Genomic DNA, 18,756 nt, shown 5'->3' with positions numbered 1-18,756 from the left:
GCTGAAAGCAATTCCATTAAGATCTGGAACAAGACAAGGATGTCCACTCTCACCACTGCTTTTCAATATAATACTGGAAGTCCTAGCCAGAGCAATAAGACAAGAGAAAGACATCCAAGGAATCCAAATAGGAAAAGAAGAAGTCAAACTATCACTATTTGCAGATGATATGATAATATACATAGAGAACCCCAAAATCTCCACAGAAAAACTACTTCAACTCATCAGTCAGTTCAGTAAAGTGGCAGGATACAAAATCAACACGCAAAAGTCAGTAGCCTTCCTATACACAAACAATAAATCTGAAGAAGAAGAAATCAAAAAAACCACCCCTTTTATTATTGAAACAAAAAAAATCAAATATTTGGGAATAAATCTAACAAAAGAGGTAAAGGACCTATACAAAGAAAACTATAAAACACTGTTAAAAGAAATAGAAGAAGACACAAAGAAATGGAAAGACATCCCCTGCTCATGGATTGGAAGAATAAACATTATTAAAATGGCCATCCTACCAAAAGCGATATACAGATTCAATGCTATTCCAATCAAAATCTCAATGGCATTCTTCAAAGAAATAGAACAATTATTGATGAAATTCATATGGAATCACCAAAAACCCCAAATAGCCAAAGCTCTGCTGAAAAAAAAAGAAGGGAAAGGAGGCATCAAACTCCCAGACTTCAAACTATACTACAAAGCCATAATCATCAAAACTGCATGGTATTGGAACAAGAACAGACATACAGACCAATGGAATCGAATAGAAAATCCAGAAATAAACCCACAGATTTATGGTCAACTAATCTTTGACAAAGGAGCAGAGACTATGCATTGGAGCAAAGAAAGTTTGTTCAATAAATGGTGCTGGGAAAACTGGGTCGCTACATGCAAAAGAATGAAGCTTGACCACTACCTCACACCATACACAAAAATCAACTCAAAATGGATTAAAGAACTAGACATAAGACCTGAAACCATAAAATACATAGAAGGAAATATAGGCGAAACACTACGGGATTTGCACATCAAAGACATCTTTACAGACACATCACCCAAAGCAGTGATAGTGAAGAGAAAGATAAACAGCTGGGACTACATCAAATTAAAAAGCTTCTGCACAGCAAAAGAGACAATAACAAAAACAAAGAGAAACCCCACCAACTGGGAGAACATTTTTGCACACAACACTAATGATAAAGGACTGATCACAAAAATCTGCAAAGAGCTGATGAGACTCAGCAACAACAAAGAAAATAATCCAGTCAAAAAATGGGCAGAAGAGCTAAAAAGAAACTTCTCTGAAGAGGAAATGCAAATGGCCAACAGACATATGAAAAAATGTTCAACATCACTTGCAATCAGGGAAATGCAAATCAAAACTACCATGAGATACCATCTCACACCAGTGAGAATGGCACATATTAAAAAAACTAGCAACAACAAATGTTGGCGAGGATGTGGAGAAAAAGGAACTCTTCTGCACTGTTGGTGGGAGTGCAAACTGGTCCAACCACTATGGAGAGCTGTGTGGAGATTTCTGGACCTACTAAACATAGAGCTTCCATATGATCCAGCAATTCCACTCCTAGGTATTTACCCAAAGGACACAGAAACATCAATTACAAAGAGCACCTGCACCCCTATGTTTATAGCAGCACTGTTTACAATAGCTAAGCTTTGGAAACAACCCAAATGCCCAAAAGTAGATGACTGGATCAAGAAGATGTGGTACATATATACCATGGAATATTACTCAGCATTCAAAAAAGATAAACACATGCAATTTGCAGCAACATGGATGGCGCTGGAAGGGATCATGCTCAGCGAAATAAGCCAAAAAGAAAAAGAAAAATACCGGATGGTCTCACTCATAGCAGGAATCTAGAAAACTTAAATAAGGGACCAGGAAAATGAATATAAGAAAGTGAAAATCAAAATCAACAAAAAACTATGAACCAGAGACACTTTTTGGGGGGTGGGGGGCGGGAGGGGAAGGATTGGGGTCAGAATGGGGCGTTTGCAATTGTATGGGGGAATATAAAAATAAAATTTAAGATTAAAAAAAAAAACAAAAAACCCAAATGAGAATTAACCATAAGCCAGTGGCTTATAATAAAAAGACAGGGAAACTGGAACCTTGATACATAGTTGGTAGAAATGTAAAATGGGGCAGCCATTTTGGAAAACCATCTGGAAGTATCTCACCCAACTTTTAAGTATATACCCAAGAGAAATGAACATATATGTCCACACAAGAATTTGTACACCAGTGTTCATAGCAGCATTCACAGTAACCAAAAAAGTAGAAATGACCCAGATGTTCATCAGCTGATGAATATGTACATCAAATGTGCTACATCCATGCACTGCAATAACATTTGGTAATAAGAAAGAATGAAATACTGTTATATACTACAACACAGATGAACCTTGAAAATATGATGCTAAGTGAAAGAAGTCAGGTATAAAAGGTCATACGTTATATAATTCTACTTAAAGGAAATGTTCAGAGTAAGGAAATCTATACAGACAGAAAGTAATGATTACCTAGGTCTGGAGAGAGGATTTGGGGGAACTGCTGTGTGACTGCTAATGGGTATGGGTCTTTTTGGGAAGGACTGGGTGTTGATGAAAATGGTCAAAAATTGATGGTGAATATATTATATTCAGTACTCATACTGACTGAATATACTAAAAAAGCTGACTTGTATACTTTCTTTTTTAACAACAACAACAAAACAACAAAACTAAAGTACCAGTCTTGTAGAAAGAGGAAGGACATTTTGGATTTGGAAAAACAAAATCACCAATCTCTTTGTTGCATCATTGGCTCTCTTACAACGTCAGAGGAGGTAGCATTGGTGAAAGCTGGCCACCATCATACAAACTGGGTACAAAGTTCAATTTGGTCACTTTGGGATAGAGTTCAATCTAAGTTGATTGGATCTGGCGTCTCTGTCCTAAATCCACTCTATTCTCTGTTCAAGGTGACCTTTGGCTGTATTTTGAAAAGGAAATATTTCCTTGTTTTGGCCCAGCTAAATTCCTTTAGTTAGCAGACTTTACTTTCTGTAGAAAAAAGTGACTCCCTTCTTATGGCAAATTGACTTAGACTTCCATCAGTCACTAAGGAATTGAGCTCCATCTTTTTTTTTTTTTTAAAGATTTATTTATACAAGAACCGGGGTACAGGCCAGATGTGCGGGAGGGTGAGAGGATTCACCAGAGACAGAGCGGGGTGCAGAACAGGCGGACTGACAAAATACACTGCTGAGGGGAGCAGCGGGCGAGACAGGAGAGGTCTGCTCACCATGTGGGTTGCTCCGAGGCTGGCAGGGATGGAACCGGCGCTGCAGAGGCTGTGGATCGCTTCAGGGCGCTGCGCTCAACCACCATTGCCACCAGGGAGGCCCTTGAGCTCCATCTTTATGAGAAGTGATTTGTTGTCTAAAACCCAGGTGAAGGCAAATGGTGCTTCCTACTGTCTCTTCACAACTGATGTTACATTGTTTCATTTGCATTTGTGAACTCCAGATACACAAACACAACCAACTGTTTGGGTGATATCAGAGTTCCAGGGTGTATCAGACAGGGAATGCATTTCAGCACAGCATACAATTTTAAAATATGGTATCTCAAGAATAAATATATAGATACTAAGAGAACACAATATTGGGTTTAAATTATGGTATTAAATATATTTTATTTACTATTCTAACATTCATGATTAATCCTTTTCTCTCAGGATGACTTTCTCTGGTTCTTTTTGACTTACAAGGAGTATTGCTTAAGAAAGAAGATTGTATACCCTCAAGGAGAGAGAAGGAACAGCAGCAGTAGCAGGTAAAGTCTGAAATTTAAGGGGTTCTTAAGAGTTTTTCTTCAAAACAATGACTTCTGTATAACTTAGACAGTTACAAAATGATGACATATATTTGATCAATCATTCAACATTTATTAAGTGCCTTCAATATAGCATGAACAGAATTTAATTCTAAAATATGTTTAACTTATTTTAGCTAAATGCAAACAAACTGCACGACTTGCTAGATATTATCTACTGATTGGAAAATATTTACTCTGAGTAGACAGGATTAATAGATAACTGCTTGATAATTTCTCTCCGTATCCCCCTGGTCCCCTGACGGGTACTGGAAACAGACAAAGAGGAAGACGATGTCAATTTGGAGTCAAATCATCTATGAAGCTCAAGCATATTCCTTTGCTTGTCAATTTGCAAGTCCTTGGTCAGTTCCCAGACCTACTCTCTGGAGTAACTATTCTGTCATTTCCTTGTAAACCTTTATAACATCCTTTTCCATTCCTCATCCACTCTCAGCAGATGGCTTGTCTCACGCTGAGAACATTAATCAGGCGAGAAGTTGCTTAATCTTAATTCCTAGCTGACAAATTTATCTGCTTCTATACCTCTCTCCTCTGGCTTTAAGGCTTATATCTCCATCAGCCTTGTTGATCAGCTAGTCTCTTGGAATCATGTCTTAAGGTGGAGGATAGAGTCTTAGATCAGTGCATAGGTAAAAGTCACACATGGTCAAAATTAGTCCAATAGATTTCTGAAATCACCTACAACTGTTGATCAAATATGACTCTAGGAGTATAGTTGTGTAAAGTAATATATAGGTGCTTGTGAATTGGACAAAAGTAATATATAAGTGAGGTGTCAGGGTCACACTGTGCAAGGTATATGGTAAGGTATAGCATGTAATTCTAAAGAGGGATTACATTGAGAAAATGAATTAAGTAAGCTTTTTAGAACACTTTAGCAAATGTGTAAATATTCTGACTTCCCCTTGGTGTCACCATCCTAAGTTTTTGTAGATAACTTCATCATTTTCTCTCTAGTCCTTAGTTCTTCAGTTTCTTCTTCAAGATTCCATTATTGTCATCCCTACTCAACAATGCATTTCACTCTGTATATGTGTCTGGAGTTCCCTAAGTCATTCATACCTTCTTGGAAAGATTTCATTAAGAGTCTTTCCTAACTCATTAAGTGCGGTGATCCACTGGTATTCCAGAATTATTTATTTATTTTTAAAAAAGATTTATGTATTTATACAAGAACTGGGGTACAGGCCAGAAGTGTGGGGGGTGGTGAAAGGATTCACCAGAGACAGAGCGGGGAACAGAACAGGCGGATCCAATGAAATACACTGATGAGGGGAGCAGTGGGTGAGACAGAAGAGGTCTGCAGCACCATGTGGGTATCTCCCTGGCCAGCCAGGAATCGAACCCGCACTGCAGAGGCTGTGGACAGCTTCACAGCACTGCACTCAACCCACTGCGCCACCAGGAAGTCCTTCCAGAATTATTTAAATAATCATTTCTTTCTCTGTCTGTTTCCTCTTTCCATTAGAAGATTAAGCTTGGCCACATAATCCAAAATGTAGTGACTTCAAAAAGAAAAGTTTCTTTCTCTCACTCTTTCCCCTCCCCTCCTTCCCAATTCCCTCTCTCATTAAAAGAAATATAGAAGTGGGTTGTATTGGACTGTTTGGGTGATTCACTATACATCAGGACAGACTCAGCTCCCTCTCCCTTTGTACCCTGCCAGCCTACTTCAGGCTTCCATTCTCATTACTGCTACAGTTCCAGGCACTGCCTCTACAATCCAGAGAGCAGGCAGAAAGAAGGTGGTATTCAGGAAAATAAACCACAAGGAAGATGGTGTATTCTGCCATTGTCATACTAGAGTGTTATCAAGTTCCCCCCAAGGGCTATCACACTTGGAGAATGATTTTTTCCTTACTTTTGATTAGTTTTCAGACTCTAAAATTGTATGTCAACTTGTAAAAAAAAAAAACCAGTAAGATGCAAACGAATTTTTCTCTGGAGAGATGGTTTTATTACCTAAAAGAACATTTGTCACTTTTGTATCTAACTTAGCAGTCCTATTTCAGAACTTCTTTTCCCTTCCTGAGACAACTTTGTCATCTTGCTGGCTCCCCTCATTAATGAATCAATTACACTTTGAAGTGCTCAGATAATGTGGGAGAATTACATTTTTAACATTTATATGTTTTGACAATACAAAGGACAAAGGACTTTCTACCAGCTGAGTCAGCAGTCTCCCTAAATGTCCCACCTAAATTTTCCCCTCATATCTCATTGGCCATCTTCCTTGTACACTTAGCTGCAAGGAAGGCCCGAGAACGCAGTCTTTTAGCTAAGTGCATTGGTACCCAGATTATAATTGGGGCTCTCTTACTAAGATAAGGAGGCAGAGATCAAATCGCAGAGAGCAACTGTCTTTGCCACAAGAACACAGATACACTAATTATGCCCCGTCAAAGGAAATCTGCACCATCCCTGTTTCTCCTTTACTCTCACACTACTGTCATACTCACACTTCTGACACCAGATATGTGGGTTGTTGTTTTTTTCCACATCAAGCAATCCTGTCACACCAGCATAGTATCCTAACAATTTTACTCAATTCTGAGTCTATCTTAATATGAGATTCCACACATTAAGGACTCAGTCCCACAAGACTTGCCCCCACCAACTCTGACTTCAGATGCCAATCACAGGTTCAGGCTGTTAACTGAGCCTCTGACCGATGGGCTATAAATAGACTCCCTTTCTCGTTCAGTTAATTTGGTATAACAGCTCATAGTACTCAGGAAAAATGTTACTTACCTAGAAAACTTAAATAAGGGACCAGGAAAATGAATATAAGAAAGTGAAAATCAAAATCAACAAAAAACTATGAACCAGAGACACTTTTTGGGGGGTGGGGGGCGGGAGGGGAGGGATTGGGGTCAGAATGGGGGGTTAAAAAAAAAAAAACAGATGGGTCTTGCATTTGCAACCATCTAAAAAAAAATGTTACTTACCATTTGATAGCTTATTATAAAAATATATGATACAGGATACAAATGGGCATACAATGGAAGCGATGTCTAAGATAAGGTCTTTGGGAAGGTGCTCTGAGATTCCATGCCCTCTTTCAGGACACTGTCTCCCAACACTTCCACAGGTTTACCACCCCAAAAGTTCTCCAAATCACATACTCCAGGTATTTTTATGGAGGCTCCAACACTTAGACATGAATTATTACAACTCTCCCGTTTCTGGAGAATCAAAAGTGGAGCTGAAGATTCCAAGCTTCTAATCATGACTGATCTTTCTGGTGACCTTCCCCTATCCAGGAGCCACCAAGAGTCACCTTATTAGGATAAAGGACATTCCCATCACCCAGGAAATTCTAAAGAATTTAGGAACTAACTTTGTATAGGAACCAGAGTCAAAGACCAAATATTAGAATGAAAGATGTTTCTTGGGCTCTTATCGCTTAGGAAATAAGAAGGACTTTAGGGGCTCTGTACCAGGGACTGGGAGCAGAGACCATATAGATATTTTCCCTTAGTGTCTTTTGCTGCCTCTCCCTCTGTCTTGGCATAATTACAGCTTAAACAGCACATACAAAAGCTCCAATAGCTTAGCTCCTTGATCTCGAATCCTTCTTTAGCTGTCATGACGACATTCTCCTTTATCCTCAATCAAGGTCCTAGAAAAAATAATCTGCCATGACTCTTCTTTCTTGCCTCTTCTTCCTTCTTCAATACTTTCATCAGGCCTTTTGTTCTTCTCACACCACTAAACCTGCTTTCACAGACCTCTAAACATCAAATTCTCTTTGACAGCATCTTGTACAAAACAAATACTTGATAATTACTATTTAATAATTCAGTTTGTCAGTTGTTTTCTTAGTTATTCTAAGGACAGCATTATTTCCATTCTTGATTGCAAAAGTAATATTTTCCTATCCTTATGGACTAGCTAAGTTCTTTTGACATGTTCATGAAAATGTAATTCTCAGCATCACTTTGATTCTGAGCAACAATAATGCATTCTCACTTCCAAAAACTTGGCCTAATAGTATACTTTTGGGAAATGACCTTTTTGTAGATTTACATCTATTTTTTCAGTTCTCGCTCTATTAAAGTGGAAAAAAGAAATTGGGTTTTCTTCCTAATAACAAACTTCACTTTGTTTCCAAAGCACAACAGAATTAGTGACAAGTTGTTTACCTGGTTAACTCATAAAGGAAAATTACCCATTTTTTTAACTCCCAAAGGAAAAACACTTGCTAATATATTTTCCTCTGTTCTTGAACCTTCCTTACAATTCTTTCTTAAAACGTGGCTCTATCTTTCAAGTTCAATTTTTGTCCTAAGCTAGAGACTATGATGTCACAAATGTATCCTTTGCCCTCTGTCTCCCTCTCCCTCTTTGCCTGCTTTATGTTACAGCAGGTCTCCTCCTTGGGGAATCTAGCTGGGCCCCTGGAAGCCCAGGAGATTGAGGATTGCAGCAGGATGTAGTTACACTGCCCCAATGTGGCAGATTCAGTTCTACTTCAAACGCTGCCTCATTTTTTCTTGCATGCTTCCTTGAGAAAGCACAAATGAGGAACAGTTTCTGAGTGAGTACTTCTTAGGACATTAAGGGATGGTGGTGGGCTTTAGGGGGACCCACAGTGTTTCTTTTAGTTCTAGATTGTTTCTTTTAAGATATCAAACAATTTTCCACAATGCTTGGAACTTATTTCTACATCAAACAATAGCCTGAGAATTCTGCTTATTCCACATCCTCCTTAATACTTGGTATTTTCATTTTTGCATTCTGATGAATGTATAATGCCATCTCATAATGGTTTCAGAGGCCATTTCCTTTGTGTCTAAAGAAAGTAAGCACCTTCTCATATGTTTATTGAGCATTTGAATATTTTGTTTTGTATTTTTCTGTTAAAATCTTGTGCATACTTTCTTTTATTGGATCATCTGTGTTTTTTCTTTTTGTGTTTTGTATTCTGGATATATGTCCTTGTTGGATAGATAGATTGCAAGTGTCTTCTACTTTGTGGTTGTTTTTGCTCTATTAAAGGTATCTTTTGATAAGCAGTTATTAATTTTAACATAATAAAATTTTAGTTTTTTATGGTGTCTTGTATCTTGTTTATGAAATTTTTGTCTAATCTAAGGGCTTGAGGACATTCTATGTTATCTTCTTGAACCTTTATTATTTCACCTTTCACATTTACATTTGTGATTCATCTGAAATTCATTTTTGTTATGATGTGAGGTAGGAATTAAGATATTTTTTCCCCATCCTTTTTTAACTCAGCACCATTTATTGAAAAGATCATTCCTTTTTTCCATCTGAAAAGGATATTGCACTATCCCATTTGTCACAAATTAGGAGGTTTCTGTTCTTGTATAAGCCTATTTTCTGCTCCATTGGTCTACTTGGTAACTTATAGAAAGACCACACTGTCTTAACAGCTTTATAATAGGTCTTGGTGTGTGGGTGTTTGGGGTGGGGGAGGAGTGTTAAGTCTCCAGACTTCTGCCTTTTGATTAAGATTACCTCTGCCATTCTTGACCTTTTGAATTACCATATGAATTTTAGAACCAGTGTATTGGTTTCCTACAGACCTGCAGTACTAGAAATTAGAAGTATATCCCATTGGCATCTGGAAGCCCAAAGGGTAGGGATTGTATGAATTTCCAATCAAATCATATCCAGCTGTAACCATCCAGGATCCTCCCACTTTTCTTCTGTGACTCCTATTTCTCCCAGTCTGCAGCCTCCAAAAGTCACCTGAATGAGAGCTCTTCTTGCTCACAAGAGGTGCCAATATTTATATCAATTTTATCCCTATAGATCTTCCAAAAATTCCCACTTCTTATTTGGTACTAGAGCAGTGCTTGTTCAATGAAGGAGAACAACCTCCTCCCCAGTTCCTACCACTTTATTACCTGAGCCCTGAAATAGCTTAGACTTTGTGCAGTGCATCCATAATCTCTCTGTTTCTTAACCTCTAGGCATAACCCCATGCCCATGAGCCCAGCAAGTCTAAAAAAAATTTAGTTCAGTTTCCGGCCAATCTAAGAAGCCAGGAAAAAAAATCATTCTTTCCCTTAAAATCAAATACCTCTTTCAACCTCTCTTGGGAAACAGTGATCAAGTACTTTAAAATCCAATCTAAGGAGCCCAATCTAAGCCCAATCTAAGGCCAATCTAAGGATCCAGAAAAAAAAACAAACTTATTCTTTCCCTTAGAATTGAATTCCTCTTTCAACCTCTCTGGGAAACAGTGATCAAGTACCTTAAAATCCATTTTATCTATTTACATAAATTTGAAGGCATAAAAATTAAGAAGACCTATTCCTTGCTCTTGCATTCATCACGGGACACAAACAACTCAACAAATAATTACAATGCAGCATGATAATTGCTGTGGACAGTGATGAGATGAGCAAGTAACTGAACAAGGAGGAAATAGTAGAGGCACTCAGTAACTGATTAGTTAGTTCAAACTACTACATGCAAGCACTGCACCAGATACTGGATAATCACTTACCCTGTAAGTAATAAGAAGTTGTGAAAAGAGATGTGTAGGGAACAGTAGACCACAGATGCCCAGGACTTTCCCACCTCTGTCCCGAGATGTCAACACTTGCTTTGGAACTATGACAACTACATAGGCTAAGCACTCCAGTCAGTTTAGGGAAGATACACCCACGGGTTTAGGAAATAGCCTACCCAAACTGTACCCTTTTCAAACTCTTCCGAGCCAGAACAGACTTGGATGTACTTTTCTGAGGTTCAAACACTGCCCTTTTTTCATGCTCATTCTTTGATTTCTCCCTTTTTATCCTAAATAGATAGATTCAGGTACACAATCACAAAGTCTGATGCTCACAAATATGATTTTATTTTCTCACACTTGAACTTTGCTTAGTTCTCAAATACCTTTTTTTTTGGCTGTGATAGAAAAACTAACCTTCACAATTCAAGGTAATTCTGTTGCTTCCGGTTTAGACTATATGTCTCTCTGGATTCAGTACTTAGATGGTCTCTACATTCTCTTTTCCCTTCTTTCCTCCTGCTCAGCAGGAATCCAAGCATTGAGAAGTTTCATCAGATGTATGATGGTGTCATCCTCTACAAGCTTTTCTCCTTGCATATGCTCAACTGATGTCTTTGTCTAATCTGGTGAGGCCAGTCTTAATGATGGTTCTGCCAACCAGGCATCCACTAGACTCCAACCAATGGTGATTTCTCTCTGTGCTATCCACCTTCTGGCTCTGCCTGGGATCCACTCACCTCATTCTTCACTATTCTGTGGACCAGCCAAGGATAGTGAAACCACCAGAGTCACTTTCCATACCCCACTTGGGTGTGTGGAAAGTTCAGTATTATTCGGGACTGTCTCTTCCTATGATCAGGGAGATTGTTCTGGGTATAAGGTTCTCTATTCCCAAATTCCAACCCTTCCCAGGATTTTATTTGCAACTTCCTCTTCCACTCAGGTTCAGCTCTGAGATGAGGCAAAGAGATTAATGACACAATAATATTTAAATTTTCTTGCTTTCCTTTTCCAATCCCTTTTAAAATGTTTTCTCCATACCACAAAGGATCTTATTCTTTCCTGCCCTCTTAATTTCCCAAAATATACTCTAGGCCGAATTAGCAAAGTATAGTTCCTGAGGCAGAACTGGTTACAGCCTGTATTTGTAAATGAATTGTATTAGAACATAGTTCCACTCATTTTTTATTTTATTTTATTTTATTTTAGTTATCCTCTGTGAACTGCCTGCTACAATGGCAGAGTTGAGAAAGGACTATTTGGTGCTTTTAGAGAAAATTTACCAGCCCCTGTCTAGGCTCTGAATCCTTTAGGCTTAGTACCAAATATTTAAAGCTAAGCTTCTTGAAGCCAAAGAAATTGATCCTTCCCAACTCCCAGCCTGTTGCTAGATTCTTGCAAATCCATGACTTCATGACTTTTGGAACTCAAAGCCAAGAGTGGAGCTGTTCTCATGAGGCTCACTTGTATCTTTCATTTCCTGGCATAGTATGTCTTGTCTGGTTTTAATAATGAGAGAGGAAAAAGGATCAATTTATATTTCAAAACGTCCCATGACACTTTCATCTGTGCCCTACTGCTGGTTGCTTCTGTGGCTTCATCCCCAGGTGGACATTCAGCTGGGATGGGTGCAGTGCCCTTTCCACCCCCTACAAATGCAGTGATTTTCCCTGAGGGAATTGAAGAGAAACTGGCACCTACTGAGCTGTTTTTGAACAGGTTCATCAAATGTAGGAATCAGTGAATGCGTGAGCTAGAGAAGGTGATAATGTCTACCATTTTCTTCATGCCCTCATACCCCTTCTACTTTAATGATGAAAATTTAAGAAACGGGGAGCCTTTGCTCACTTCTCATTTCCTGTTCCTTTGCTGAAATAGATCCTGAGAACAGAAAGGCTTTGGGCATCACGTGCGAGCTTGATGGAGTCTGGCTCTCTAGCCTGATGCTTCCACTCAGGGGTCCAGACTTCAGGGGTCCAGCTAAACAATAGAAATTCACATAACAGAATAGGGCCAGTGATGATCTAGAATCCCAAGACTCTGGATTTTGGGTGAATTTTCCTGTTTATTTTTCTTCACTCATTTTTCAGGTGTCTGGTTTTAGGGAAGAGAAAAGATGAGCCACATTCAGACTACAAAAGGACAAAGGGTTAGGCGTAAAGGAGTATTGATTCCAGATCACCATTGTCAGTTGTCCCACCACCTACCCCAGCCAGCCTTCTCTTTATTTGTTCCCCTTGGAAATTGCTTTTTAGATAGCAATCACTGTTGATGAGGGTGCTGACGCTGTTGGCTAAAGGAATAGTGTGTTAATAATAGATAAGATTTTTATCAGTTATCATTTCCAGGGCAAATCTGAACATAGCATGCACCTGTTTAAATTGAGCTGTTTATAGTCGGTGGGATCCAGTGCTGACTTCTCACCTCATCTCTAGTTATACGCCCTTTAATTTCTCTATTTCAACTATACTTCATCTGAACTTTAAAAAAAAAAACAACTAAAATATACTTCAATTTTCTTTAGCCAACGAACCTTCAGACATAATGTTTTCTCTGGAAAATTGCTTCAACTTCTGCAAACCTTCTACACATTGACTCACACCCTGAGCCCCTATTTGCCCATTTAATTTGGTTTTTTGTTGTTGTTGTTGTTGTTCTCAGAATCCAGTTTAGTCATGATCTCCTCCAGGAAATATTCCCTGACTCCTGGGTGCTATGATGCCAGAGCGCCTCATATTTCTCTATCATGCTCCTTAGCATACTGTATTGTAATTGTTTACTTTTTTGTAAGACATCTTTCTAGGTACCTAGCACTTAGAAGGAATTCCGTAAATACCTGTAGGATAAATGAATGAATCAATGTCTGAGATCGGTTTTGCTAGCTCCATGTGCAGAACATTTTTGTGGCTCTGCAAAGTCAAGCCCATTACAGGGGATAGAGTTGAGATTCAAATGCAGGCCTACTAAATGCAGGTCCAGTGCTCTTTATGGTATTCTATAAGACCTGACATATGCTTTGACTACTTGAAGGGTAAAAGAGAAACATGTCCTTCAGAGGGAGTATCATTACCTACATAAACAAAGAAAGCTCTAGAAATCATGATTATCTTTGGTCATATAGATGGTAGTGGGAGCCTGACGTTATTTTTCAAAACGGGTTTGAAAAATTTCATTTTTCGACAAAGAGAATGTATTATGTGTTACTTGTATAGTTAAAAAAAGATATTTTTTAAGTGAGCACTACCAAAGGATTTTCCGTGGCACATTCTCCAGTTGATGAACTTTTCCATTAAGAGATTTGGAAATCAGCATTGATGTTTTCCTTTACTGCTCATTCAAAAAAAAGAAATTAACCAAAATGCTAATTTTAAAAAATGCTTACTTGGTACTTGGTACTAAATGCACTTGGTACTAAAACTAATTGGACTGTGGCAAGTGAAGTGTGCCAGTGACCAGACTACTTAATTACAGTACTAGAAAATTTACAAATTAAGTTTCTTTCATTTTATGATTCTTTGTGAAAGACAATTTGTCTTTGATGCTCTTTCTCTTTTTGTGTTTTATTTCTAGTCATAAAGCATCTGGTCTGTGTAATTAAGAGGAGCTGAGAAACTATAACTAGGCAAACATGCAGGGAGTAGATGGCAAATCTTTCACATGACAGAAACGTCGCCCCAGACCATGTTCCTTCATGGATAAAAATCTTATTCATTGAATCATGTGAAATTGTCAATACAATGAATTGCTCCCTATCCCGAAGACAGTCTAATATAGCTCCCTCTGGCGGTTGATCTGCTTGAAAACCCACCTGCACAGGAGGCTGCTTAGCCCTCCAGCCCCATTCCTCACTCCGGATGCATGCATAAAAATTCATGCTTGTTGGCTAAAGACTCTCCTTGCAGATATATACGAACATAACTTAAGTTCCAGTTCAACAAGTAAATGGCATTTGAACTCATAAGAAGAATGCCAGAGGAAAAACTCAAAGCAACAAAAGCAGTAACTTCTAATAACCACAAACCCCCAACAAGGATGCACCACACCATCCTCTACAGACGACAGGCTAGTGATGTGAATACGCAATTGAGTGCCCTTTGGACAAGCCCTACTCCCAGATGACACAGTGGAACACACATATGTGGGGCAGACTGATTGTGTATTATGGGATGTAATTGGTATTATCATTATGAGAAAGGCCGTTGTAGTCCCCAAGATGTGGACAGTTTCATATGTAAGAACATAGGTCAGCCTTCACAGGGAAGGATTTCTAAATAATTCTGTTTAAAATAATCCTTGGATGTGTTTTGCCAAATAGTAAAACAACAAAACATAAAACAAATACCACCACAGGTTGGACCATAATCTATTGATATGATGGCAAATGGGTCTCTGTAAAAGCATAACCCAAAATGCGCCACCCCTGTTACTGAGTGAAATACTGGTAAGGCAAGAGCCTCTGGAGTCAGTGTCTAGATTCAAGTCCAGCATGTAACCTTGCAAGTTGCTCAATCTCTCCATCCTTGGTTTATTCAATTATGGGATATAGAGAAAAAAGGAACCCTCTTACACTGCTGGTGGAACTGTAAACTGCTCCAGCCACTATGGAAACTGTATGGAGTTTCCTCAACACACATATTTTCCATGTGACCTACCTATTGCACTCCTAGGAATCTACCCAAAGAACTTAAATCACTAATATAAAAGAAAACCTGCAACCCTATGTTTATCACAGCACTATTTACAGTAGCCAAGATATGGAAGCAACTTAAATTCCCCAAAACAGAAGACTGAATCAAGAAGATGTGGTACATATACATAACAGAATACTACTCAGCAATCAAAAAAAGATAAACTCATGCCATTTGCAGCAACATGGATGGAGCTGGAAGCATTGATGCTAAGTGAAATAAATCAGGAGGAAAAGGGTAAATATTAGATGGTTTCATTTATATGTGGAATATAGAAAAACCACAAAAAGGGACAGACAAAGACAAACCTTGAAAGCTGACCATAGATATGAGACATCTAGGAGAAGGGGTAGAGAGGGGTAAAAACAGAAGGGTGAAAACACCACAGGAGATTATGTTGCTGGGAAAAAAAAAAACTAAAGATCTGCTTCTTACCACAAATCACCATGTCACATTTTCTGAACATCAGTTTTCTTGTCTGTAAAGCTCAGGTGGCAGTATACCACTTAAGAGTCCTTAAGTTGCAATAATAGAAACCCAACTTGAACTTGTTTAATCCGAAAAAGAAACTCTATAAGCAAATGAAACCTAATCATGGAAAAACTAGCCTCAGAACCAGCTGGATTCAGGGACTAGATCACCATCAGGGCTCTCTGTCAAGAGGTAATCTTTGCCTACCTCTGAAAATTGATTTTATTCTTTTCCAAATATGTGCTGCATTCGGTAACAGGGAATATGTACTTGACTATGATCTTTGCAGACAGGTTTGTTATTTCCATTCAATGTTAGGATGTGACTGATGGCACACAGGAACCTCACATTATAAAGGGGTACAACCTTCTAAAAGGGGTCTGGCCATCCACTGCACAAAAGCATACTCTTAGTATGAAAGAGCTTTAATAGATTTAGTGTGTATAAAGAGAGAAGAAAATAAAGGATATTTCTAGTAAAACACCACAAGTTACCTATACTCTAATGGGCGAATGCCAGCCAAACAGGCTCAGCCTGAAGTGGAACCACTGAGACCCAAAAACTTGCCACTAATCTAAGGTACTTTTTGATGGTGAATCACAAGAAAGGGGTTAGGCAGGTTTCAGAGAGCTGAGGCAGAAGGAGAGAATCAAAATTCAAAATTATATACAAACCAAGATAGTAGCTGCTATTGTCTCTTCCAAGTACCTCTTGTAGTGTCGCTGTGTGTCTTTCCTCCATGTGTCTCCTTCCAGTCCTTAGGTGCAAGTCAGGAGTCATAAAAAGAAGAGCAGGCCCACCTATCTCCTCTGTCATGTAGGTCCACGTGTCCACTCAGTTCCACCTCAAGTTCCTAGTAGTTCCCCACTCAGAAGTCTGGTTCCTGTCATGCGAGGACCTATAATCCAAGACAGCTGCATATAAGTGGGGGTGAGGAAGAGGCACCTCCCTTCATGAGGTGGACCTATAACATAAAGACTTGTCTAGGGAATTTTCTCCCTTAGCCAAGGACTGCTGACCAGCTTGGCCCAATCATGGGACTAGCAGGAGGGCAGGTGATATGCTTGGTTCAGCAGGGGTGATGGGATAGCCTTGTGGGTAGGCAGTAACATACCAGAACTTAAAAGGGAATCACTAAGAACTCTCCCAATGTGTCTACTTCCTTGAAGTAACTTTGTGATTTGAAGGAAGGTGTTTAGTAAAACACCAGCTCCTGGAATAGTACATTTGGTGACAGGCCACTAAGGAGAAACAGAGAGGCATCTTGGCCTCGGTTCCCCTGACACTCTGATTCATTATGTCCAGCATGACATTTACACTTCTCTCCATACATATTCCTGACTCTCTGCTTCTGTAGATGTCCCACCCCCAAACCCGAAGCCTTGCTGGCACCTTTTGTATCTCCAGGGCCCTGAGTCTTATGCTGCTTCCACTGCAGCCACTTGGCTCTCCCTCTTTTCCATTTCATGGTCATCGTTAGGGTCTGTTACTTCATAAATTCCTAAGCAGGAGCAAGCTCTGAGCTGTCACTGCTTCAAAATGATAGTGACTAAAATGAACAATGATGTAAAAAATAAAAAAAAAATAATTAAAAAATATATCAAATGTTAGACTAAAAAAAAAATTGGCAGTGACTCCCCAACACCTCCCGAAATGAGACCCCACAACTTGGCCAGGACATGAAATTATCCTAAGCAACTTCTAGCTACCCTTGTAAGTTTTGGGTAGTCAGTTGCTAACTGCAGGGAAAATAAGCAGGGAAAAAAATCTGTGTGGACCAATGCAAGGCACTGAGCAGGTAGGAGTGGGATTGACTGTGGCAGGTTGCCAGGCAACAGCACAGCAATGGAAGCATCCTATGCAGAGGCAAATGCTGCTAGAGTCCAGGAAGGCTCCTGTGCACTTTAATTTTTGCTTTAGTTGGAAAGACACACCAATTGAAGGTGCTCTCTGATGGAATTTTATGAAGGCATTTGCCTCTTAAATTAGTTGAGGCTCAAGAAAATGTCCCCTGTTTGGTGGTGAAAACACCTATAAACAACTACTGTTTTATAGAGGAATGTGTGTGGAGCTGTTGGGCATAGAGCTGGAGATACTTTCTGAGTTGCCCCCCCAAAAAAGAAAAAAGTGAAAGTCATTCTGCTCTTCAGAATGAGTAGCCTTTATTTCAAGATGGTTGTCTGGAGACTTTTTTTATAGGTATTTATAATGAATAAATGCTGAACTCAGTTCTCAAAATCCAAATAAAAAACATGCTACTCTCAGCTCTGAGATGCTGGTGTTTGATTTATGAGGCTAAGAATCCATGCTTACCTGCATTCTTCTATTTCAAGATTATTCATTCTGTTAAAGAAAAAAGTTATATATATGCATATGTATACATGTATATAACTTGTAACATATGTGTGTATATGTGTGTATATACATACACAAATGTATACATATGTAGGTGTACATATATATATATACATATAGATATGTGTGTATCCCCCCCACATACACAGGAATTTGAAGCAACTCAGAGTTCTTTCTTACTGTGCTTTAAAAAAATATATCACAATGAGCAATTATTGCCAGTAGATATTCCTTTACTCTTAGAAACATTTGCAAACATCCTGGCACCTTAGCATGATTAATATATAGAGGAGTACAAGAGACATAATTCAGGGATGATGGATAATCTGATTTCTGCTTGTGCTCTGCCTGGGCCCAGCTCAGCTGCTCAGACAGATGAAAGCGGGGGAGATGGGCAGCACTCAGGGAGGCCCCAGATTTGGCATCTGCTCATCAAATGACTCATAGGTTAAAACCAGATTTTTCAGCCCTGTTCTGGCTGAAAAAGTCCCAGTTTTCCTGTGCCTCACATCCTGTTCTGTTTTCATGGAAAAGAACATCAAAAGAAATGCATATTGATCAATTTCCCTGGCTTACTCTCCCCCTCCCCATACCCCCCTTTCTAAGAAGTTTCTCTTTTTCACTCTTTTGTGCCTGCAGTTAATTTAGCATTTGAAATATGAGTTTGTAAAACAAACTCCCATGAATGCTGCACAGCTATGTTTGGTTTTGCTGTTCTCGTGAAATCCCCTTCTGGTTTTTGTTATAAAGAACAACAACAACAAAAGACAAATGGAAGTAGGGGGAGGGATTTTCCAATCTGTTTGCAAAACAGCCACTTTTAGACCATCATCAATAAGGCAA

At 39.0% G+C, this 18,756-nt stretch overlaps 1 protein-coding gene across 5 annotated transcripts in view; it reads left to right on the top strand.

Annotated features, from left to right (window-relative positions):
• Window positions 1-18,756, top strand: part of PDP1 (pyruvate dehydrogenase phosphatase catalytic subunit 1) — a 79,470-nt gene that overhangs the window by 19,604 nt on the left and 41,110 nt on the right. For 4 of the 5 annotated variants that reach the window (XR_008550608.1, XR_008550609.1, XR_008550607.1 and 1 more), the window contains one exon: window positions 3,749-3,846. Coding sequence is in view for 2 of the 5 variants with exons in the window: in XM_054692111.1 (XP_054548086.1) it covers window positions 3,749-3,846 (98 nt within the window). In the remaining 3 variants the exon portion in view is untranslated. Of the gene's footprint in view, window positions 1-3,748; window positions 3,847-13,969; window positions 16,215-18,756 lie in introns of those variants that run through there. The other variant, XM_037504168.2, reaches the window with a different exon arrangement.

This window comes from Talpa occidentalis, unplaced genomic scaffold (assembly GCF_014898055.3).
Source record: "Talpa occidentalis isolate TD23 unplaced genomic scaffold, MPIMG_talOcc4v2.1, whole genome shotgun sequence".
NCBI lineage: Eukaryota > Metazoa > Chordata > Mammalia > Eulipotyphla > Talpidae > Talpa > Talpa occidentalis.
The sequence above is the reverse complement of the archived record's forward strand: the minus strand, read 5'-3'. Positions and strand labels throughout refer to the sequence as shown.